General features: G+C 40.9%; 3 protein-coding genes across 3 annotated transcripts; 2 read left to right on the top strand and 1 right to left on the bottom strand.

Moving 5' to 3' along the window:
• Positions 1-249: 249 nt before the first annotated feature.
• On the bottom strand, positions 250-6,492 carry prdx6 (peroxiredoxin 6). Its single transcript, XM_084354397.1, has 5 exons — positions 6,319-6,492; positions 4,017-4,173; positions 2,600-2,743; positions 2,158-2,304; positions 250-603 (listed from the first exon to the last, which is right to left on the bottom strand). The coding sequence occupies exons 1-5, from the start codon at positions 6,408-6,410 to the stop codon at positions 478-480; spliced, it is 666 nt and encodes a 221-aa protein (XP_084210523.1). The 5' UTR covers positions 6,411-6,492; the 3' UTR covers positions 250-477.
• Positions 6,493-7,937: 1,445 nt separating this feature from the next.
• Positions 7,938-16,338, top strand: plpp6 (phospholipid phosphatase 6). Its single transcript, XM_084354294.1, has 2 exons — positions 7,938-8,826; positions 11,828-16,338. Exons 1-2 carry the CDS (start codon positions 8,337-8,339, stop codon positions 12,193-12,195), a joined length of 858 nt encoding a protein of 285 aa, XP_084210420.1. The 5' UTR covers positions 7,938-8,336; the 3' UTR covers positions 12,196-16,338.
• A 231-nt stretch (positions 16,339-16,569) lies between these two features.
• On the top strand, positions 16,570-22,287 carry LOC311258887 (flavin-containing monooxygenase 5-like). The gene is made up of 11 exons (XM_084355562.1): positions 16,570-16,650; positions 17,961-18,103; positions 18,216-18,400; positions 18,497-18,662; positions 18,806-18,948; positions 19,063-19,262; positions 20,476-20,611; positions 20,707-20,926; positions 21,003-21,075; positions 21,402-21,654; positions 21,759-22,287. The coding sequence occupies exons 2-11, from the start codon at positions 17,968-17,970 to the stop codon at positions 21,906-21,908; spliced, it is 1,662 nt and encodes a 553-aa protein (XP_084211688.1). The 5' UTR covers positions 16,570-16,650; positions 17,961-17,967; the 3' UTR covers positions 21,909-22,287.
• The last annotated feature ends 2,180 nt before the right edge of the window (positions 22,288-24,467 follow it).

Genomic DNA, 24,467 nt, shown 5'->3' with positions numbered 1-24,467 from the left:
CCATGTGGTGCCACTCCCATCACTGCAACTGTTAACAGACTGGTGCTGTCAGAGGAAAGCATCACTGGGTCAATCACAGTGCATATACTGCCACCTATTGATACACAAGAAGTACTGCAGCAAAAGCTGAACAGATCTTTTTCCAATTTAGGTTGTAGGAGGACACCTAGTGGTACAGAAAATCGCAGCAAAAGAAGCTGTTACCAAACTTGTGCTGAAGTGTGAACAGATACAAAGAATCAGATGACGTGTGTGAAAAGTGTGTTTTTATTGAAGGGACGTATAAAGGCACTGTACAATTACTCCTTAAATGCTCCTGGTTCATTGCTGAACACATCGCATGACTAAAAGAAAAATAGTCACTAAAGCTGATAGGTGCATGGAGGCTTTTGGTCAGTTATATATGTGAGTTATCATCCAAAGAGTTCCAAGTCAAAGTTCAGTAAAGTACAGGAGGATGTAGTCTCTAGTGTGTTTTCAGGGCTGGGTGTAGCGCAGGTAATTCTTCCCAGAAGGCACCTCTTTAGTGGTCACACCGTTGGGGAAGAGATTAGCGGCCTCAGCCTCAGAGAGCGAGGGAATGACCATGACTTTGTCACCAGGCTGAAAGAAAGGGACACAGAAACAGAGAAGTGTTGGTCTAGTTTCGATTGCAGTAGTAGAGGAAGCCTTCACTGTTACTTCTGTGTCATGTGGCTTTTGGTCACTTTCTTCAGTGTTCCCATTAAAAATGAGATTTTTTTAACAACATCTAGCTGTTGTTTCTATGCAGGTTCAAGGCGCTTGTTGTTAGTCTAAATGAATGTGATGTAATGCAAGATATATGTAAAATGTAAGATGGTTTTTGTTATAGTTTCTTGAAGTGCAACTCCGCCAATTATACACATTAAGTGTGTTTACAGATCTTGGGAAGTACTACTGCATATGTGAAAAAAGTATTATAACGCCTTATGTGGCTCCAGAGGAAGCTGCATGTAATCTGATAAACTACCTGCAAAGGTGTCACCCAGTGGCTGAGTTGCATTGTGGGTAATGTAGGCCTCAGGTTTTGAAACGCAGTCCACCAGCATGGTGCCTACATAACATGCAACTTAGCCACTGAGTGACATCACTGGAGGCGGTTTATTAAATTACACGCAGTTTCCTCTGGAGCCACAAAAGGCTTTATACTACTTTTTCACATATGCAGCAGTACTCCCCAACACCTGTAAACACACTTTAATGTGTAAAATTGAGTTATCCTTTAAATTAGAGTGTCACTGATGTTATCTTGTGTTATTCAGTTCCTCAAGTGACAAAACTGTTTTCCAAGTATTTTTCAGAGCGTTGCCTATTCCCCTGGGGAGAAGTGAGAGTCCTGAACGGTTATGTTGAAACTTCAGACCGACAGTGGTTTCTATACTGTCTATCCAAAACATGACCAAATTATTGAAGAGGACCAGTGTTGACTTTGTTTTCAATTATTTTCACCTCATCCAACAGCGCAAAAAGGAAGAGAAAGAGAGGCGAAGAGAAGGAGATAAGAAATGCAGGGGAAACTGTAGAAACTTAAGGGAGTAGTTTAACATTTTTGGAAATACGCTTCTACATTTTATTGCCAAGAGTAAGATAAGAAGATTGAAACCACCATCATATCTGTATGCTAAACATGAAGCTGGAGCAGGGAGACGGATAGCTTAGCCTAGCATTGACAGAAATAGTTCTGCACATAACCCTCCATAAACAACTGAAACAAACTAAATATAATTAATGAGCTGTACAGGTGCTCATAGAGGGGTTTTGTCAACTTTGGACAGAGTCCAGCTGTAGCTTCATATTTAGTGGACAGATATGTCAGTGGTATCAATCTTCTCATAAAAGTCTCAGCTAGAGGGAAATAAATGTGCATCAATAAAAGTAAATGCCATCAGAGCTGCCTCCATTAGATTAAAGATGATATTAATGACTTCTATTGATCGGATGCTGACGGTGGGTTTTCATAACATAATATAGGACATGGCAGCAAGTATTTTCTTCCAGTAGTCAAATGATACTAAAAGTCAAATGCTGTGCCGTATAGTGCTACATGCGACTACAAATAGGTCTAGGCATTCATTTTTGTTTCCCATGACCCTCCCGGGCTACTGACTGACATGCACACACTGTTACACTGCGTACCTTCCAGTCGACAGGTGTGGCAACCTTCTTCTGTGCGGTGAGCTGCAGGGAGTCGATAACTCGGAGCAACTCATCGAAGTTCCTTCCTGTGGTGGCAGGGTAGAGGATGGACAGCTTCAGCTTCTTGTCGGGGCCAATCACAAAGACCTGAAGTGGGTTAAGACAACATAAGATCAACATTAAGGAGACATATTCAGCTTTTTTGTAGTATGAGAAAACTGCTGTGTTTTTTGAGCATTAAAGCATGAAAAACGTAACTGTCTGTTTGGCACAAAGCTAGGATTTTCTCTGGTTTGATTGGCTCCCAACCAAACAATTAAGATGTCAGCTGAACAAAGAAGATGACACAAAAATCTGTCCTGCCATGACTGTCTTGCACCTTTTATTGCCATTTTGCATGTGTTAATCTTGGCTCATGATCTATGGAGGACTGGTTTCTTACACAGCGAGCGGTGAGGGGCAGTCCATCCTTGTCTCTCTCATCAGGGTCCAGCATGCCCAGCTTGACGGACAGCTCTCTCTTGTCATCAGCGATGATGGGGAAGGGCAGATCGTTCTCAGCCGCACTGCTAACTGACATCACATCCTGTACAGAGGTAAGAGCCACATTCAGTCTTGACACCTTTGTTAATGTGAATGTAATCATTCTGTCTATCCCAGCAGACAATCCATCTTTGCAGGTTTGATGACTGACCAGAGACATTTAATCTTTAACTCTTGTGAAGGCCATAACCAGTGGTTCAATAACATGTTATAGTCCTTTTGAGGGCCATGAACTAAGAGGCCGGCAGGCACTATCACTGCTGAGCCAATACTGTTGCCTCACAGATCATCCGGGGGGAGCAAAGAGAGAAAACACCAGGATCTAATAGATCATAGTTTACATTTTTTTGGCAGGCAGGTGGTGTTTCTGCTGTAAAATAAAAACCTCACAGTTCATCTAACCGACACTTTCCCAGTGAACGTTTCCTCTTTGACCAATCACGAGCCTGTCTGAGGAGGCGTGTTGTAATGTGACAACCCAGTTAAAAGCCAATCACAGTGAATCCACGTCTGCTCAGAGTTTAACCCATGAAACTGACTCCTGAGTTTCCTTATGGAAAACAAAGAGGCTGAATTGTTTTTGTAATAATATTTTGATTAGTAAATTCTATAGCCACACATGTTGATTCTTTAAAAGTTACTCCAAATTGTGTGACATTCAAAAATGACTTGAAAATCTTTTCCATTTTTGAAAAAGTTGGAAAAATTAAGTGCCTTGAGACTTGAATTAGATCTGAATTACTTGAGTTATATATTGATTAAATCCCCCTAATTTTTAAATTATATTTATATTATATTTTAAGATATATTTAAAGTTATATCTGATCAAATGTATTAAATTAAAAATGACTTTTAATCATATTTAACTAAAAATAATAAAACTTAAAACTTTAAAAATTCAAATGGACACATGGGCAGAATGATGAATATCAGTTCAGAGTCATTCTCAGACAGCTGAGACATTTCAAGTTCACCAACACTACAAACAGAATATTTCATGGATCCACGTAGTGGAGAGTTCTGCAGGCTCCCATCTAACGAGGTTTTAGACTGAACTCAGGTTACGGGGCAGGAAGCACACAGAGCAACCTGTCCACGAGAGATTAAAAGGTGGAGCTGGACATCAACACTGCTGTCATGTCTGTAGATAGTACGCCAACTCAAAGTACTAAAACATTGCATGTGAGCGTTAATTACCCTCGTTAAATTTCACTCCACCCACAAAGCCATCCTTTCACCTCATTTACACCGTCATTAAACAGAGGTAGACGTATACAATAAATGTGTTTGTGTGTGTGTGTGTGTGCAACTCTAACCTTGCTCCAGGCTTTGTGATCCTCAACACTGTCAATAGACAAAGCAATCATCTTCACTCCTCGTTTCTTAAACTCATTGGTGAGCTTTGCGGCACAGGCGAGCTCAGTGGTGCAGACGGGAGTGAAGTCCCTTGGGTGGGAGAACAGGATACCCCATCTACAGAGGAAAACACACACAGCAACTTTTAAAAGACTAACCTTCCATGTTCCTGAGTGTTTAATAGACATTACAAAGTTAATTTGAGGAGCTTTGATGTGTACAATTATTCTGTTTCAGGCGTGTTCTGCATTTGTGTCTGCTGTGGTTGTGCGTCTTTATCTTGAGGTATCCATGTTTCCTGAAAGAAAAGTAGCCCATACTTTTTTTCTTGGAGGAGAACTAAAAACTTGCACTGTTAAGATGCAAAATATTGCAAGTTCCCTTAATTGGCCAACTTCCTGCACAAAGTATCGCTCTGCCCGCTGTGCAGTGATTATGAAAAACAAGCAATAATTAGAGATCATAAATATTTAAAGAGCATTTTACCACAGAAAAATAAAACTGCATTAACAGCGTTTTATGCTTTAATTTTAAAAGTAATCGTTTTTTTGCTAGAAACATCTGGCAGGTTGAATCGAACCTTATGGCAGGCCAAGAGGCAAAAAGACTAAAATGTGTAGGAGTAAAAGCAACAGGAGTTGAGACAGCAGAGGAGGAAGACATGGTGATAAGAAAGAGAACAGACCGAGAACATCAAGTCCCAGTAGAGGAAATTCCAGCCACAGATTGAAGCAACAGGTGTCTGTGCATCTGGCTCAAGCTCAAGACTTAATTTCCAGCTTAAATCCAGCTGCGCTGAAGCTGAAAATGTTCAACGTATGTGACACGGATGAAGGAATAGACGTGCGTGAGATTTCCTGCAAAAGCACAACTTGGCAAGCGTGTTAACCCTTGAAATTGTTGACTGACTACCTCAAAAGGAATCACATCACATGTGTGGATTTATTCTTCACTATGTTATGGCGTACCATCACATGAGGAACTAGAGGCAACAAAAAAAGCTTTGCTCCTAACAGGCATTGTGATCAGCTGATTATAGAGTGACCAGAAGCTCAGATTACACTGTGAAAGTCCCAAATTGTTCAAGCAGAACAAACCCTGAACACTGACGCAGTTTGTAAGAGGAATGTTTTCAGAGGCTGTTGCTGATTTAAACATTGACAGGAAGTTAAAAAAAAAAAAAAAAATCATTTTTGGCTGCAAAACCTTCCGCCGAGTTCCCACACGGGCTGTTCTATTCTCTTTACTTGCACGCTTCGAAAAGGGGGCAGTAAAAACTTTGTTCTTCACTCTGCTGGGATGAGCTTGCAACTTTTCCACTTGGCTTCCACTCACACAAAAAAAACTCAGTCAGGCATTGCTGAAAAACAGAATGGACCTCATAACTAGGTCACAATTGCAACACATGGTGACCTCCCACAGTCTGAACATAATTTCCCACCAAAGGAAGAACAGATTTATTATGCAATAACTCTAACTGGGTAGTTTCCTCGATTTGGAAAGCAGGTTTTGCCAGTGCGGTAAACTAGGACCAGTTCCACCCTCTATTCATTGTGTGCCAGACCTCAATGAACGAGGGTGGAAAGGAGAATTACGATGAATATAGAAAGAGATTATCAGATAATAAGCTTTTAGAAAAATGTCGATCTCGTATTGTTCAAAAAGAGGTCATCATTCTTGTGAAAATCATTCGAATAGCAATTGGAAGTTGTTGGGGCATTATAGACTGCAGGGGCCCACAGGGTCGACCGAGAGCTGATGCCAAGAGGAGACACAAGCACTGAAGCGCAGTTCCAAGTTCACACACAATACAGGCTTTGTCCTGCTCACACCTCACTAATGTCCTGGTTGGAAAATAAAAACACAGCATAAATGAAAACAGACACAAAGCCATTCTGCAATTGCTCCATTTTCATGTGCATTGTTACATTTATGGCACATTAACAACATTTTCTAATTCAGCCGAGTCATGCTTGTGTAACTCTGTTGTTCCAGCTCAGCAGGTGTCGCATGACAGTCAGTCACACGCGGAGATCAAGAGCTGATACACGTCTGGACCGGTGAGCAGATCTGAATAAAATCAAGCTGCTTATCTTAATTCAGAGTTCATCCTTAAATCATCAGATCAGGGAGCTTCCCCTCAGTCTGACAACGCAGACAACCTCGATAGACTATCAAAATAGTGCACAATGCACATTTCCAAACTCGGAGTAAACAAAAGCGTCGCTGTGTGATGCCTGCGTGAGAAGCCTGCACACTTACGAGCCTCCCAGGAAGTCGTGGAACTTGATCCTGCCGACGGTGGTGTCGGCCTCGAAGTTGGGGAACTCGTCTCCCAGCAGAATCCCAGGCATGTTCGGCTCCTCTCCGCAGCTCGGACACCAGAGAAAGAAGGCAGGAAGGGGGACCTCTTGCCTGACAGGCCCGTAGTTATCAGGACCACATGAATGGACCCGGATGGGGGCGGGGTTGGCTGACGTTACGTGGCTCATCGGCCAATCAGAGACGAGTCGAAAAGCTACGACAGATTTTTTCTTTGAAAACTTTATTAAACGAACAACATTACAAACAGAAAGCAAGAATAAGTATATAGCATATTAAATACAAAGTAATTTTATTTACAAAATAATAATTAGATATAATACAAATTATCTATTATCTTGTCCACCATGTTTCATAAAATAATTCATGTGTTGGGGGACTTTGGACAGTCTAAATGTGGATATTTTTGGTCGAAATGTAGGAAATCTGACTTTGTGAATGTAATGTTTTGCCCAAGAGACACAATAATTGTCTGTGTTGTAAAGCATAAGACCATGCTTTTAATGATAGGGACTTAAACAAAGTAACTCTCCCAGATTTAATGAAGAAATTTTAATATGAGTCCAAAAGACCAAAATCTAATATGAATGTCGCTTATTTGCTAGGGGGGAAAAAAATGTACTTCCTATCAAAAACATTAATTTTAATGTGCTGAAAAAGATGAATGGATTTTGGACATGGATTCTGAGCAGAAATTGAAGGATAAACATGATAACAATATTCAGTTTTTTGAAAAGATACAATGACATGAAAAGATAAAAAATATCAATTAAGTGATCCTTATAACAAGTATTGCCCAGTGTTGTGATAAGTACTCAAAATATTTGAGTAAATGTAAATATATTATGTTACAATATCACTGTGGTAAAAAAGTGAAAGTCACACATACAAAAGGCATGTGAGTAAAAGTATTTCATATTCAATGTACTGTAATTGTCTTCCAATATATGTACTTATGTATCAAAGTACAAGAAAAAGGAAATTATATACATGCCTGTATACTATGGGTTGACTGATTATGGCCAATTAACAGATCCAATATTATATCCAATATTTTTAAATCCATTTAAGACAATAAAATAAATAACTTTTACTATTTTGGCTCTGATGCAGAGTGTAGACTCTGCAAGATAACCAAGGAGTACATGTTATATCCCATCACTGGTATTATTTGTATCTTCAGTTCCTGATATATCTTATTCCTTTGTGCCATACAGCTCTATTGTTGTCTAGAAGCTATTAAAACCTATATATAAGTGTGCCCACACTGTTTTACTGGGTCAAATATTCAAACATTTCCACGAACAAGAGGACTCATTTTGAGTCAGTCCCACACTGTCCAGCAGCTGTTAAATACTCAGTAGCACACCTCCACTGCAGGAAATAGTCCAACAAATGCACAGTTTACTCCTGTTTGACTGTTTATACAGACACACTGAGCTGAAAAAATAAATGAATAAAAACCTAAATATTTGTGACTTGTTTTTGAAGATTTGCATTTTTAGGTAGACCAAGTGGGGCTCAGTAAGAGAAAGATGGGTGTTGGCTGACAAGAGAATTATTACACCGATCAAAGAGACACTTTCACCAAGGTACAATTCACGCTACACAAGATATAAACCAGTCAAACACAGCCTATCCGAGTAAACGCCTACATTTCTGTCTTGTATCTTAGTTTACGGCCAATGCGATGCTCTGTTATCGCAACTTATCCGAATAAACGCAGATAATAACAGTCACGTGTATGTTCCTAGAAAAAACACAGTTTCCCAGGTTGCTTTGCGAAGAGAACAACAAAGATGGCGATTCGGCTCTGGGCTACTGGACGTGAGAAGAATCGTGAAACGTACAACAGATGAACTGAAGAAGCGACGGACCGCACAGCACTGCAGATAAACTACCACTGCGGTTCAACCACACCACAGACATCTGTCCACGTTGGTAGATAAACAGACAACATGCCCTCTCCTAAAGCTAAAAACCCCGGTCGAAGCGGAGGAAGCCCGGTGTTCGGCAGCTCCAACGGCCGCTACGACTTCATGTCACTGACGAAGCCGCTGAACCGGTCCCCGCCGCCGCACCTGCTCCAGCGGCAGGGCTCCGACCCCACCACCGCCCGCCTCCGAGCCTCGGAGAGCCCCACTCGGCGCCGGGGCTCCAGCTCGTCCACGGGCTCGGCGAGCGGTCAGCTGTCAGAGGAGGACGGTATACGGCTCAACCCGTCCTTCATCCGCGTAGCGCTCAGCTCCCTGCTCGCCATCGACCTGTGGCTGTCCAAGCGGCTGGGGGTGTGCGCCTGCGAGGACTCGTCCTGGGGCAGCGTGCGCCCCTTGATGAAACTGATAGAGATATCGGGACATGGCATCCCCTGGCTGGCCGGTACCGCCTACTGTCTCTATAAGAGTGACAGTGCTGCAGGACAAGAAGTCATGCTCAACCTTCTCATGGGTAAAACACTCTGCTATTTGTCTTTTCACTGAAATCTTTACTTAACCCCTGCAGACATGTCTGTGGGTACCACTGAGCCTGTGCAGTATTTGTGTCACGGCCCCCTCCTCCTCCTCCTCCGCCTCCTCCTCCGCCTCCTGCGTTCTCATCTGGCATGCGCAGCTCCTCTGTGTCAGATCTCACAGGTGGTCCCACCTCCCATGACTATTTATGTTATTATGTCTCTGACCTATTTTACTTTTCCTCCATCAGTGCTGGCAGGTTCTCACCTGTAGATCTGTTGTTCATTCTGGCCTTAATCCTTCCCTGCCTTCACTCCTCAGCTCTAATTTTAACATATGTTGTCTCCTACATCTCTTTCCATACTTGGCAAACAGGTGAATGTGTGTGACTTGGTGAAATGTTGCCTATTGTTATGCTGTGTGAAATGTTGAATGAAGCACCACCTGTGTTGTGTGCTTTGACTTCAGAGGATGGAGTCCAGCTGGCTGCTGCAGCATGCTCTACGCCACCCTGAGTCTGTCTGACTGACACTTGGTGAAGCCACATGAATGAAATATAGATGATGATGATGAAAGGATAAGCTTGGTTTCAATATTTTTTAAAGCAAGGTGTAGTGCAGCATCATACAAGTCTTCTGCACACCATGCTTTATTCACCGGATGTTTACCCCGATCTTTTCCTCATTCAGACAATCCGACACTGAAGAGGAGTAGTGAGACAGATTCAGCTTTGATGGACTTGTACTGAAGCTCACACAGGTCTGCAATTATAACAAAAGCCTGCTTTTAGACTTTGGTCTGATTTACGAGCGGTAATGCAGCCGTAATTTGGATTGCATTAGTTAATTGGACATGCCAATAGGCTTTTAACTTTTATCACTGAAAGCCATCAGAGCACCAGAGTCTCCAGTTTGTACATCAAGAATTGCCTCATGATAAGAGGAAGAGGGTCTGTGCGTCTGGTTGTTTGCCTTGCCCTGTAACACGAGCCCACAATAGCAGCTGTGTATACTACATTTATGTTTTTCTCACTCGTTCCTGTGTGTTGGTGAATGAATGTTTTTCTCCTCTTTGCTGTAGGATAACTGAAGAGACAGGTGGCAGGTCATTAATTATTAGGCAGGTGGAGGCAGGTCTGTCTCTATAGGTGCATGTTTCTCAGGCTAGAGAAGCTTTTCTGGCTCTGTCTGTGCTTTGTTGACAGACTGCGTGGCAGCACTGTAACTATAAGTTAATTAAGTGGTCATTGATGAGAGCTCCTATGGTTGATAAATCTATTGGTTATTGATAAACAGCCACATTGTATCAGCTTCTCAGATGTGAGGATTTGTTGTTGTTCTCATGTGACGTCAGGAACTGAAGTATTGACACAGCAATATGTGGTCTGTGTTATCAAATCGTGATTGTATTGAAGGATTGACTTCAGTGCCTTTTTTATGACCGCTGATGAGATGGAACAGCTGTACTATAAAAGGCATTAAACAGTGTGTTAATGTACAATAATGGCTTTCATGGAGAGATCTCACCGCATCGTTTCCAGGAGGTACGGCTGCAGTAGGGAGGATTGCTCCAAGGGTACTTTGAAGGATAATAGTATTGGATCAAGACTTAACTTTGCCACCAATCCTGAGTTAGTGTTCATCTCATATTTACCAGTTAAGCCCCCTGAATGTCTGATGTCAGTTAGCGACAGCCTCTGGTCCTCTGCAGAGACAGTTTCGATCTGCATGAAGATAGGCCTGCTGTAAGCACCAGAAAACCGATGCTAAGAGGTATTTAATGGTGTGTTTTTGCATGTAAACCAGATCATATTAAGAAAGTCTGGAAAAAGGAAGTCACTGTTTCTTCAGAGATCTGACATGAACAAAATACTAAAATCAAAAGGACAACAGTTTCCTACTCTAGATACAACAGCAGTTATTTGACTATCGAGTAGTTACCATCAATAATTAACAAAATGTACTGTTGCATATTCATTTTGCTCCAATCCTTTCATTGAACTCTCGGCAGCGATGGCTCAGTGCCACCTGACTGGGGCATACATTTTTCAGCAGTGCAGCTCTGGAAGGAACTGTTTATAAAAAATCTTAAATAAGAGCAATGCAGTGACACAACATAAAAGTCTTGTGGTACACTGTTTTTAAATAAAAGCTGCAGACATACAGTCATCTTACATGATGTTTTAAAGTCGATGTGTTTCTCCTCCTGACCAGTTATATGGGCTTTTCTTCTTTGCGTGCGTCTTTACTTCAACTCCAGCTGTCGGCTAGACAGCGGACACAGAGCAGACCATACACAGACAAGAGGCCAATTGAGAAGCACGGGCCGTATGCATCCAAATAATCCAAAGTCCAAAGAATGCTCCTAAAACCTGAATATTATCAGCATGTGCCAGATGTCTTCATTAGAAAATGCTGCATTCAGAATAAGGCCCTATTTGGTATATGCTGTCTGCTTGAGCCTTTATCACATTTGGAATATTGTCGTATTTTGAAAAATAGTGGAAAACTAGTGGGCATGTAAACATAGTCACTGAAACAGACCAATGAACATTTGCCCAGAGCGATACATGAGTAATGGCATGCATTGGTGTCTGCTTTAGTTAAAGTCTTGATACAACCACCAGATGGTACCAAAGCAAAACTTTTTTTTCAGATCTTTAACCTAATCAGTCAGCTGGATGTGTACTCCTCTCTGACCCATTCTGGTCAGGATAATGCACTCTGTATGTATAGGCAGGCTCATCATGCTTATAAATACCACAGAAAGCATCAGGCTGTGTAAATGTACTGCACCAGAGGACATGCAGGCTCATATACCATTTACTCCTGTGGTTGTGTGCGGGTATCACCACAAATTACTTATTACATATTTGTTCAATCTGATGTTCGTGTATCATCCCAATGGTCAATTGTCTCATGTCCTTTTGCCATTGGCCTCTGCGTTAATGTGGTTACATTACAAATAGTATAACTCATCTCCCCCTTCATCCCCTCCAGGCCTGCTGTTGGACCTGGTCCTGGTTACCATTGTTAAGGCTGTGGTGCGCCGGCGTCGGCCTGCGCACAACCGCATGGACATGTTTGCCACCTTTTCCGTGGACCGCTACTCCTTCCCTTCAGGCCACGCCACCCGTGCCGCCATGTGTGGGCGCTTCCTGCTGGCTCACCTCGTGCTGGCTGCCCCGCTGAGGGTCCTCGTCCTGCTGTGGGCCGGCCTGGTGGGGCTGAGCCGAGTGCTGCTGGGCAGACACAACGTGACTGACGTGATGTTCGGGTTCTGGATGGGCTACTGCCAGTATAACTTGGTGGAGATGCTGTGGCTCTCACCTCAAACCCTGCAAGGGCTGCTGGGACAGTTCGTTTAATATGACAGACTGAAGGAAGAGGACACATGGTGGTTTAAATCTTGACTGTAAGAGCGTCTGCACACCTTTTGTCTTTTAGAGTGATATATAGGAGAAAATGCCTTTTTGACTAGAGAAGAGAGCTCAAACACAGTTTTGTTCTGCTGTTATCTGACATTCAAGTTCAAAAGCCCGCTATCAGCCCTTGCGTTAGGGTTACAGTGACCCTACCAAAAAAGAACAGGATTTTTAATGAGAACAAATTGTTCCAGATTATCTCCTGAAGCCATTTGACTCCCCGCACGGTCCTGAATCATGAAGTCAACTCCCTTTTAAGTCTTAACACTTTTTTTCAACACAAATTATTAAAACTACTGCTAACTACTTTTGCTGACAAGGGAGTATATTTCAAAGCCTTAGCTTTGCTACTCTTGAGGATCTGACTTTGATTCAAATGGGACTGTAACCTAAGCTGTTCTACTAACAAACCCTTATGAAATTCTTTGTTTAGGCTGTGACAGTGTCGAGTAGCACTGCAGTATTCAATACCAAATTACTTTTTAATTGTAAAACTGTGTTTTACCTTATATAGGAAAACGGATATTTGACTGATCGGTAGGTCTAAGGATTGAAATGTTTTCCAACACAATTTATTCAAAGTTTGAAGAAGTGTGCAGAATCCTCTTCTCTAGGCACCAACACTTTCAAATAGTGTAATGAGGCCTAAGACTTTCATACTGTACAATACTTTTATTACATGTGTCAATAAGAGGAAGGGAAGCTGCATATTGAACTGGCTTGAGTCATAGCCAGTAGTTGAGTGGTAGATACTATATCTTTACATTTTGAGGTAACGGACCATACTGTACATTCACTAAAATAACCTGCTAAACTGCAGAACAGTAACTGTTTGGTTCTATTGATGGTAAAGGAGTCACAGATTCACTGTTTCACTGATTTAAAATTGTCAAACACAGTACATGGACAGGTCTTTTCAGTCACTTTCACTTCCTGTTAGAAGTTAAACAAAAACTTTATTTAAAAGGGCAAAAAGAGGAATCATAGTCACAGACAACAGCACCTCTATAATCAGACCAAACAGTTTTTGTTTACATAATAGAATATTATCAGCTGTGGTGTTATTGACCGGTTCATGGCCCATTGTCTGGCAACAGAATCACATCAGCGACAGTTAAGAGTTGCACTTGCACTATTCCCACTTTTGAAGAGTTTCTGGGCAGCTTGCCACTAATCTACAAATTATCTATTAAGTATGGAACAAGGCGTGGCTGAGCTCTACTGCAGCTCAGAGGATGGACGCATGTTTAAACACCTGAAATGTATTCAGGTACACGACAACTTCATACTTGCGCACTGGCTGATAATATAAGTTGCCGTCACGACCCCATTCACTAAATGTTAACATTTAGATTAACATCGACTTCATTGTGGTAACAATATCAGAATGCACCCAATTTAAAAACTTGGTTTTCTATCATCTGCAGTCATTCTCATAAAATGACAGCTTGCTAAAATTCTGCACTGTGAACATATTCCTAAAGACACCGGCATTGTACTGTTTTAAACATTTTTGTCCGACTATGTTTGCAAGCTCTGAAGTAATACTCCAACCCTGATGAGAGTTTAGACACTGTGTAAAAAGTATATAAAACCAGAAGGCAATCATTTGTTTTCTGACTTTATTAAGTGTTCTTGAGCTCATATAGTAATATCCTTTACACAATCATGTGTCTCATGAGCCTCGCCACATCCTTGCTTGTGAACGACTGAGCCTTTCGTGGGTGCCTCTTTCACCAATCAAGATACCATCACCTATAAAAATCAACCGTGTACCTGTGAAATGTTTCAGACAGGTGTCTTGAAACATTCCATGACTTTCCCAGTCTTTAGTTGCTGGCATCAAATTCAGAATAAGCATATATTTACAAAAATCAATGAAGTTGAAGAGGTAAAATGCTGTCTTTGTAGTGTCAGTTGAGTATATGTGAAAAGGGATGAGCAAATAATTACATTCTGTTTTACACAGTGTCCCAACTTTTTTGCAATCTGGGTTCTACTCTCACAAAGATATACTAGGTTTATTCATTAATAAACATTTCAAAAAAATTGCAGCAGAATAAGTCACTACGGACGTCATTTCCAATTATCACCGTGGCAACGTGCAGTTTTATACTGGCACCAAGCCAGGGTGAGTGCGTGCGTGCCTGTGTTTGTGTTGTAATGGCTTGGTGCTCTGCCATGGTTCATGGATCGCTGATCAGAGTTTGAAGGCAAAGTTGGGTAACTTACTACCTGCCACACACACTCGTATCTCAACTTGGAAAGAGCTTTGTGAAAATGTATGATAATATAAAGACAGCCCTAAACTAACAACTCTAATGTGATCAAGTAGCACTTTCTATATCAAATTATGGTAGGAAAACGTTCTTGTGACTCAAACCTTTGGTTGTGTTTTCATAGTGTTTTAAATTCACACTAATTCTAAGTTAAAGATTCACAAAGGCAATAATCTGTAAAATAATCAACAGCAACATGTCCACTTGTTGACAATCTTAATGTTTAGTCACAAGCGTGACCTTGTTTGTTTAGGTATACATACAAGTACATGTGTCTTGGGGTCAATTTAGATGAACGTACTATTGCTCAATGCGGCATGGTTGATTGTTAATCTGTTTCCACGCACTGGCCCACTGATTGGGGTCATGCTAAGCTGAGATCCCACATTAATATTGAACTTTAAATGACGCCAGTGTTCTAGATGTCACAACACAGATGGGTGTCTGACATTAGCGCTGTCACGGAAGCAGTCGACTCGCACGTAAGTCATTCAGGGACACAGGATGCGAAAAGTTCTGGTTAACTGATTTATGCCCTTACAAGTGTTGGTTGTCACACACCTGTGCCAAATCTGAAGAGCAAATGTCACTTTTTGGAGGTGGGTGATGTGTCATTAAGCAATAATTTTGCTTATTTTAAAACAAACCATGAAATCAGAGGATTATTTGCCTGCTTTCACGTCATTAGCCTTTTTTCAGTTCAAGCTAAGTAGAAGCTGACAGGCATTTTCCTATCTTAAATTCTGTAAAACAAAAAATGTTAAATTGAAAGGTAAAGGAAGTGTTGTGCATGTGTTTTTGTACTGAACCCATTCAATAACTTCATTCACACAGGTACACACATTTGTTGTTGGCACTGCCAGATAAAAACAAAACTTGTTAATCTACTGGTGCATCCTAAAAAAATCTGTGTCTTTTGGTCTGTTTTAATTTGTCAGTTAATTAGAATTTATAATCAGATATGTGGACATATGATTTCTGTGTAAATGTATGATGTATCAGCTACTGTTGAACCATTTCTTTTTGACAGAAAGAATGTTTAGTTTTTGTGTCTTAGTAGTTTTTACTGACGGTGAGCCGCTGGATGTAGGCCACATCCAGTGCCACTTGGTCCAAAGCAGATCCAAGAAATCTGGTATGAACCAGTATCATTTAACAGACTGGTCCCAGGTACACTGTGCACCATTGTAGACTCTTTCATGTTGTGCGCTCTCTCTTTGCAATAATTGCCCAATGATCATTCCGGTGTGATCAATAAGACGACCGTGAGTGAGGTAGTAGCTTCCATCATTTTTGATTCCATTACCCTTCTGTCGCAAATCTAAATATGCTGGACTGGGAACTCTGTGACCAAAATAATTTCTATGATAGATTTTTGTCTTTTACTTGTTGTAATTGAGATCATGCAGAAGCCTAAGATGCAGATGTTTATCACAATGATTACAGATTTTGCACATTCCACACGGTCACCTGTTTACTTCCAGGTTGAGAAACACCACCATAAAGAAAGATGCATTTTAAAAAAAAAATGTTTTTGTTCAGTTCTCAGAGGTTGTCAGCGAATGCCACGTGTTCTTGCACATTGTCAAACATGAAGCCAGCTCCAACATATGTCACTGCACTGAGTTTTGCCTGCTGAATACTATAAATTATATTGTGTGTTTCCTGTATAGACCTTATTCTCAATGTATATACTTATGCCTGTATGGTCATGTGATTACACTGTGTCATGTTCAGTGGATTTGAATGTGTTCCATCTGAATGATTTGATTGTAATGATTTTTAATTAAATGGGGAACAAATCTGACACGTCTCACGTCATGTCTAACAGACACGTCTCATTTTAAGGTTACATGTGCAATCATTGTTACTCGATTACTCATCAGCACTCTGCAGCCGCTTGATTAAACTCTGAGGACACAAATTGAACTTTAGTCACAGTCAAACCCATTGCATCTGAGTAAATACAATTATACTTTAACTGCCTTTTTGGGGGGGAGGGATAGAGAAAAAAAAGACAGGAATGCATCTCTTCAGTGAATGCCACAGTATAAAAGTCTGTCCTCTGGTGGTGCTCGTCCCACGTCTCATGCACAAAAACCAACACGCAAGGATCAAGGTAAGAAGAGTTGATACTCTTGTAGTTCTGGTGCATTTCCAATTCAAGATTAAGATATGAATTGGTTTTTTTTACTGGTGACGGCTCAAATCTACATTGAAATAACAAATATTACATGGAATAAAATGTCATGCATTAAAAAAGAAATTGCTGTGTAAAAACAAGAGTCAAAAAGTTAAAAAAAAAAAAAAAAAAAAAAAAAGGCAGTACTGAGTGCAGTACTCTGTTCTTCTTTAGCTGCTGTTGAGCTGTGCTGTGGCATTTGGGATACATGATTTTTTTTTTTTTTTTTTTTAACAACTTCCCTCCACAGGCATTAGCTCAGAAAGGGGAAAGAATGGATGGGATGCATCATCATGGATGTTGTGCGCCAGTCTATTTATTAATTTTGCATTATATTCTGAAAGCTGGTGTGCAGCCTGTGATTTTGGTTTCATGGTTGATTCCTCTGAAGAATTTGGCTCTATTTCTCACAGACAAGAGACCAAACCGGGACACAATGTTGAAGGATAATATAACCAGAGCTTGGTAGACACCGCACAGAATCTATTTTTGTCACTGAATCTAAGTTTGCAACAGAAATAGCTCAGCTTCAGCAACATAGTCCACATGTGTTTAAAGACTGAACCTTTGGTCAGAGAGCTACCAGAGCCAAACCATCTACGTACTTCACTGTTGAGGCAGTTTTAATGCACCTGCGTGAGCATGAGCATATTGTTGGGAATATTATAGTGAGATGTGTGGTATACCCCATTTATGTGCAAATGAATAAACTGCAACATGACTGAATAAAACAAGAATATCCAAGACGGTTGTCAGAGAAGTGATAGTGTGAGATAGTTTGTGAATGGTTAACTGTCGATGTGTAGGATGGTTTCCAAATTTTGCACTGATACTATCACAACACTAATCACTAAAGTTGTAAAACAAAAAGTTCCCAGCAGTGTGTTATCAATAAGTCAAAGTTTCAGTGCTCTCATAGACGTGCATGATCACCTTTGCTGTGAAAGTTTCATGACAGACAGTGTTATTATTCGACAGTGGGTAAAAGCCTCACTGAAGTATTTTGAATAAGACTAACCTACCTCTTCGAATGCGCACTTGTTTGTGTCCACCTCTTGGCACAAACTCTCAATATAGCCCAAAGTGCATGTTTCAGCAAACATTACTCAACCAGATGCCTTTAGCTAGAGCAAGACAGTGTATGCCCTGGGCGTGTTTCTGTTTCTTGGGACTGAAAGTTATATACTTAAATCTGATAACAATGATGACATAAAAATATATTTTTTTTGTCTTTTTCCTTCGTGCAGCTCCATCATGGTGCACAAAGTAGCAGTGATCGGGGCAGGCCCCTCTGGTCTGTCCAGCATCAAGGCCTGTCTGGATGAGGGCATGGTGCCAACCTGTTTTGAAAGCAGCGATGACATGGGCGGACTGTGGAAGTTCAAGGCAGGTCATCGCCCCAGAAAGAGTGCAACCATTTAGTTTTTATGCACCATGCTATTTTTGTCAATCTGTTTATTTTCTCCTGTTTTCTGCCATTTGAAACATCTTTTTGCAGGAAGTGTCAGAGCCCAACAGGGCCAGTATCTACCGTTCGCTCACCATCAACATCTCCAAAGAGATGATGTGCTACAGTGACTTCCCCATCCCTGCCGATTATCCCAACTACATGCATCACTCTAAAATCCTGACATATTTCAGGATGTATGCAGAACACTTTAAACTGCTGCAACACATTCGCTTCCAGGTAACAAAATCCATGTGAACAAAAAGAAGCATGTCGTTCATTCACAGCAGTTTAAAACAATATCTACAAACTAATCTACTGTATTATGTATTTTAGACCTCAGTGAAGAGTGTCAGACAGAGACCAGACTTTTCTCGCACTGGTCAATGGGAAGTGGTGACTGAGAACAGAGATGGACAGGAGGAGAGGCATGTCTTTGATGCAGTAATCTGCTGCTCTGGTCACTACACCTACCCTAACCTGCCGCTCAAAGACTTCCCAGGTACAGACACATTTAATGTAAATGTTACACAGGTTTGCATTCAAACAAGTCTGACTTTTACATTTTAAGCTGGATAGTGACATTAAATGATCACCTTATTTTAGTAACACAAAGTCTGAAGACACTGTTCTGCTGTGTTGCAGGAATTGAGACATTTGAAGGGAAATACCTCCACAGCTGGGACTACAAGGGGCCTGAGGACATGCAGGGGAAGAAAGTGGTGGTCATCGGCATCGGTAACTCAGGAGGTGACATCGCTGTGGAGAGCAGCAGAGTGGGAGAGCAGGTTGGGAAGTCTTGTCTGATCGCTCTAGTCGTTTGCTCTATGTCCTTTAATATAGGACATAGATTAAAGATAATTCATGCATAGTGATGGCTTTCTCTTGATCTCCTTCTATAGGTGTATATGAGCACTCGTCGTGGTGCCTGGGTCATCCGTCAGGTGTCTGACAACGGCCTGCCAGTGGACATGAAGTACAACACGCGCTTCGTCCACATCTTGTTTCAGCTGTTGCCAATCAACATCCTCAACTGGATTGGTGAGAAGAAACTCAACGCCATGTACGACCACACCATGTATGCCCTCAAACCCAAACACAGGTAGGTGCTGACCCCTCAATCACATTTAAGCTTTACAATTGACATAATTAATTAAAGTGCATTTGATGTTGGAAATTGGAGTGCAAGTCACTCTCCCTCTGTCTTTATCTTTATGTCTTAAAGGGATAGTTTACCCCCAAATCAAATATGTATATTTTTCCTCTCACCTGTACAACTATTTATCCATCTAGATTGTTCTGGTGTGAGTTGGCATGTTTTTAAGATCACTGTAGAGATGTCTTCCTTCTCTCAATTATAATGGAACTAGATGGCACTTGGCTTGTGGTGCTCAAAGCTCCAAAAAAAGTACATGACGACCCAACTATGGAAGACAATCAACAGACCTCATATCTTCTTTCCTCCAAATTACAACCGTATCAACCAGTAAGAGCACTTAGTAAATTAGTAATATTAGTTACTCGAATAATACAGCTTGACAAATATGTTCTTCATGTTCTTGTGTAGCTAGAAATTACGTATATATAGCAGTGGAGCACATCTAAAATAATTCAATATAACATAATTCAAATGAAAACTAAATTATTGTACTGGTAATATCAAATATGCTCATGTGATACTTGCATTTTCTTATCCTGTAAAATGGTGTTAAAAGTTATTACCAAATCTAATTTGATAGCAACGTGGTATCCTGTAAATTAGCAGATTTTTAAAGCAAAGTTATCATCTCCCTTCTGAATGATTACCTGTTCTTAAACATAAGATATATGTTTACACATATTAGTAGATAGTTCTGACCATTTCAGACACTTATGTTCAATAGAAGGAAAGAAACAGAGATGGCCGACTTTACAGAGGCTGGTGCCAGAAGGATGGAGGATGGGCCATCACATTTGGTGCTGTCTATTCTGAGGAGCAAATAAAGTTATTATTCCGCGATGGTTGGTGGGACAAGGCTGGGTCTCTTAGTGCTGTCCCTTGTCTTTCCTGACATACTTTATCCTTGAGGTCAGAGGTCATTGGGTCTGTGTGTACCTGCACACACCCCGACATCGACACAGAGAGCATTTAGATTAAAGCATGACAATGTTGAATGAAAGAATTTAGTTTTTCTCATATTCCCTCATTCAATCCACTACACCTGCATGTATTCAAGCTTAAAATGTAAAGTCAACTGTCTTGCTTTCACTGTTTTCACCACCTATCCCTTTAACCTCTTTGTTTTCTGCTCTTATTTCTTCTGCTGCCTCGTTAGACTCTTCAGTCAGATCCCAGTGATCAACGACGATCTGCCTCTCAGGATTCTGTCTGGGTCGGTCATTCTCAAACCAAATGTGAAGGAGATCCGTGGCTCCACCGTGGTGTTTGAAGATGGCAGCGTTGTGGAGAAGGTCCGAGGCATTGTTCCCAAGGATACCCTCAAGAATATTTCGTTATTTCAAACACGATATACATTAATCTCCCACGTATCTTTTCCCTCTTACAGGTTGATACGATTGTGTTCGCCACAGGTTACAACTACGATTTTCCATTCTTCCCAAGCAATGCTATGTACAAGGTTGGACACCGTATTGGTCTGTACAAGCACGTTTTTCCTCCCAACATGGAGCATCCCACTCTGGCTGTCGTGGGTTTCATCCACGCCCTTGGCGCCATCATGCCTCAGGCTGAGATGCAGGCCCGCTGGGTAGCACGAGTCTTCAAAGGTGAGGCTGGATGTCCAGTTTAATACGACCCGTCAGTCTTCACACTTGTACTCATATCTGTCTTTTTGCTCTTCAGGACATAAAAAATTACCTTCAACCCAGGCAATGATAAAAGCTGTTGAGAATGACACCAAGGAAATGGAGAAAAGGTGACGTTCATTATTCATTTGCCTGATTGTTGTTTTTGTTCCATTTTCTGGAAGTCCAATATCATTTTCCTTTTGCTTAAGTAAATTTAATCTCATCAGCTCCTGAAAATATCTGTCTCTTTAGCTGCTGAATGTTCCACTGACCTTGAAACCTGTTGAAGCAAATTTAAAATGATTTCCTGCAATGAATTTATAGTTAGTAAACACACTGGTCTGAGTGCAGACAAATGTATTTTGTGTTCTTATTAACCTTTTATTTTATTGAGCCATTGTATTAACTTTAGTGTGAGATTCCTACATCCATGTCTGATTTATTCTCTCCACAGCTTCATTACATCAAAGTTGACCCCCCTGCAGGTGGACTTTGTTTCCTACATGGATGACATTGCAGGAGTGATTGGGGTGCGCCCAAGTCTCCTCTGGCTCTTCTTCACAGACTACCCACTGTTTAAGAGGGTTCTGTGGGGACCCGTCACGGCTTACCAGTACCGGTTGATGGGACCAGGGAAGTGGGAGGGAGCCCGCAAAGCGATCTTCACCCAGTTTGACCGCATGTACCAGCCCCTAAAAACCAGACAGGTCTGTTATCAACTCTGAAATACTAAATGTATACTTTAACGTGACAAACTGACTGACCATTTGGCTAAACTTCAACATAACCTTCTCCCTACTGTCTCCTCCAGCTGAAGGAGCAAGAGGCCTCCATCACCGGCCGCCTGTTTAAGTTGAGCCTGACCGTCATGGCTGGAGCAGCTTCCATCTACTACATCCATGTGCGCAACCCAACCACCATCCCCGCCCTTCTGTCCAAGCTCCGTCCACAAATGATCTAAACAAGCTCCAACACACGTAACAAAACACAGAAATCTATTTCAATAAACTCCTCTTTGGGTTTTGATTATGGGAATGATTATAGGGGTCTCTGGCTGTCTGCACTGCTGATTATTTGCTAGAGGTATTACGGTATCTACATATTTATTTAGTGTATTTAAATGCTTAAACTTGTAATATGGCAACTGTTTTTCCTAAAATATAATAAGACCTTCAAATGTAACCCCATTTACAAAATGTACTTCAGAGGAAATACATTTTCTTGATTGTTAAGGTCAAGAACAGCTAAGCTTACTGGATGCATTTACATCATATCCAACCTAAAGTCACCATGAATGTGGAGGTTTTTCCTGCGTGAATAAATGTCTCACCCGAGTGTCATCTTGTGTCCAGTTTTATTCAAACTATAACAATATAATAGAATAGTAGATATGAGCTCTGGCCCAGGCTTTAGATGCTCACAGGAAATGCAACAAATACACAAGTTCTTCATGATCCTGTCAAACAAAGATGCAGAAAAGCAGAATGTAAGAAATTTTGCTCTTACCAGTAGGTCTCTTGGGATCCTGTTTGTGACGCCAATTTGTTAAAGGGATTCTTGAGAAGTGGGCAACACGTTTCAGGAGACTTGATGTATTCAACTGAAACATTTATTGAAGCGCGATCAAGGGGAATAGGCACAGGCATTACAAGTGAAGGTCATTCTGAAGGCCACGTTATGAATGACCAGAACAGAGAAAGGTATACTATTCACTCATCTATACGTAACAGAGGGATATTCAATATGCAAGACCCAGAACAAACTGGAAACAGAGACTGCTATATCAAAAAGATGTTATGAACAAGTTTAAAAAAATAATTGAAAACCATGGAATCTGATAATATATAAACACAGGCCACAAATGAGGGATGAAATGAAAATGTACAGTTACTTTATAAACCAATCAATAAGAAATCAACAAACACATGAAATAAATGGTATAAGGTTAAGCTGCACTACCAGAGGGGAAGGTGGAGAGTCATGCATAAAAAAAGGGACTGTCACAAAATATGTAGGTAATTTATGGGTAAAACCACCACTACACGCAGAACAATTTAAAACTGTTTGTACACTCAAATGACCACAGCAAGCTAAGGTGACTTAAACCATGCCAGAAACACACACATGCAAGAACCTCTACCCATCAGTGAGGACCTGTTGTAACCTCCTGGTGTGCATCAGTACCTGGGTTCATGGATCAGTGATCAGAGTTTGAAAGTTTTGTATCTACTACATGACGTGAATGAATGATTATAGTGGATATACAGCACAAGGTGCCTTGCTAAAATGTTCAAATCCTTTGATATGGCACATTTTAATGTGAGTTCTATGCAATGTTGTCTGGTACCTCAACTTGAAGGTAGTGAGATCAAATTCCCAAAAAACTAGAAATTGTATCATTGCAACACAGATTTCCAAGTCCGGGAGGACAAAATACTCACATTTCACTTGTTTATTTGGCTCACATCACAATAGATAACGTTCCGAAGAAGGCTCTGTGCTGGATCACATTCACAGTTATCTATTGTGAGTAATTTGTCCCCCCTGACTTGGAAATTAGAGATGTGCTGCCCTTTCAAGTTTTGGGGGGGAATGTGTTCACTGGAGTCCAACACTCCACAAAGAGTCATTGTTGAAGCACAACCTTTTTCTATTTAACCCTAATGTGATAGCAGATGGCACTGGCACTTACATCTTTTGTGTTGTAATGTTGTAAATTTCCCGTAAAGGGATTAACAGCCAAGCGTTCCCATGGTTCATATTTGATGATAAGGTGACTGAACTGGTAATGAATCTTAATGTGACCTTGACAGATGTCAATGTAACAGATGTGACCCCCAAACAAGGGTGGAAGTACTACATAGTGTGTGTCAATTTAGGTGCACACACTATTTCTCTGTAGTTGATAGTTGGTGATTAATCCATATCCAGGCACTGACACACTGATTTAATAGTCACCTTTAAATGTCCCATTGGCTCTGTCGATCTCAGGAGCAAATGTGACTTTTTGGGATGGATGATGTGTCATTTAAGCATACAGTATGTCATTTCTGCTGCTAAGGGGTCTCTCAAGTGAAAACAAAAGACATAAGTAGCGTAGGATCATGGGAGTTGCTGTCTGACCAAAAAATATAATTGAGTGGATATACTCATATTTTTCCAAAAAGGCATGATGAGCTGGGACTTGAGAGATTTTAAGAAAAGTAAAATAAGTGTTGTTCATTTACTACATGCACACAGTTGTGCTTGTAATTCCAAAAAAACTAGAAATTGTATCATTGCAACATAGATTTCCAGAGGACAAAATACTCACATTTCACTTGTTTATTTGGCTCACATCACAATAGATAACATTCCCAAGAAGGCTCTGTGCTGGAACACATTCACAGTTATCTATTGTGAGGTGAGCCAAATAAACAAGTAAGTATTTTGTCCCCACTGACTTGGAAATTAGAGATGTGCTGCCCTTTCAAGTTTTGGGGGGGACTTTAGTCACTGGATTCCAGCACTCCACAAAGAG

The sequence above is a fragment of the Pagrus pagrus genome (genome assembly GCF_965226575.1).
Source record: "Pagrus pagrus genome assembly, chromosome: 6".
NCBI classification, from domain to species: Eukaryota; Metazoa; Chordata; class Actinopteri; order Spariformes; family Sparidae; genus Pagrus; species Pagrus pagrus.
This window is presented reverse-complemented; position numbering and strand designations above follow the sequence as displayed.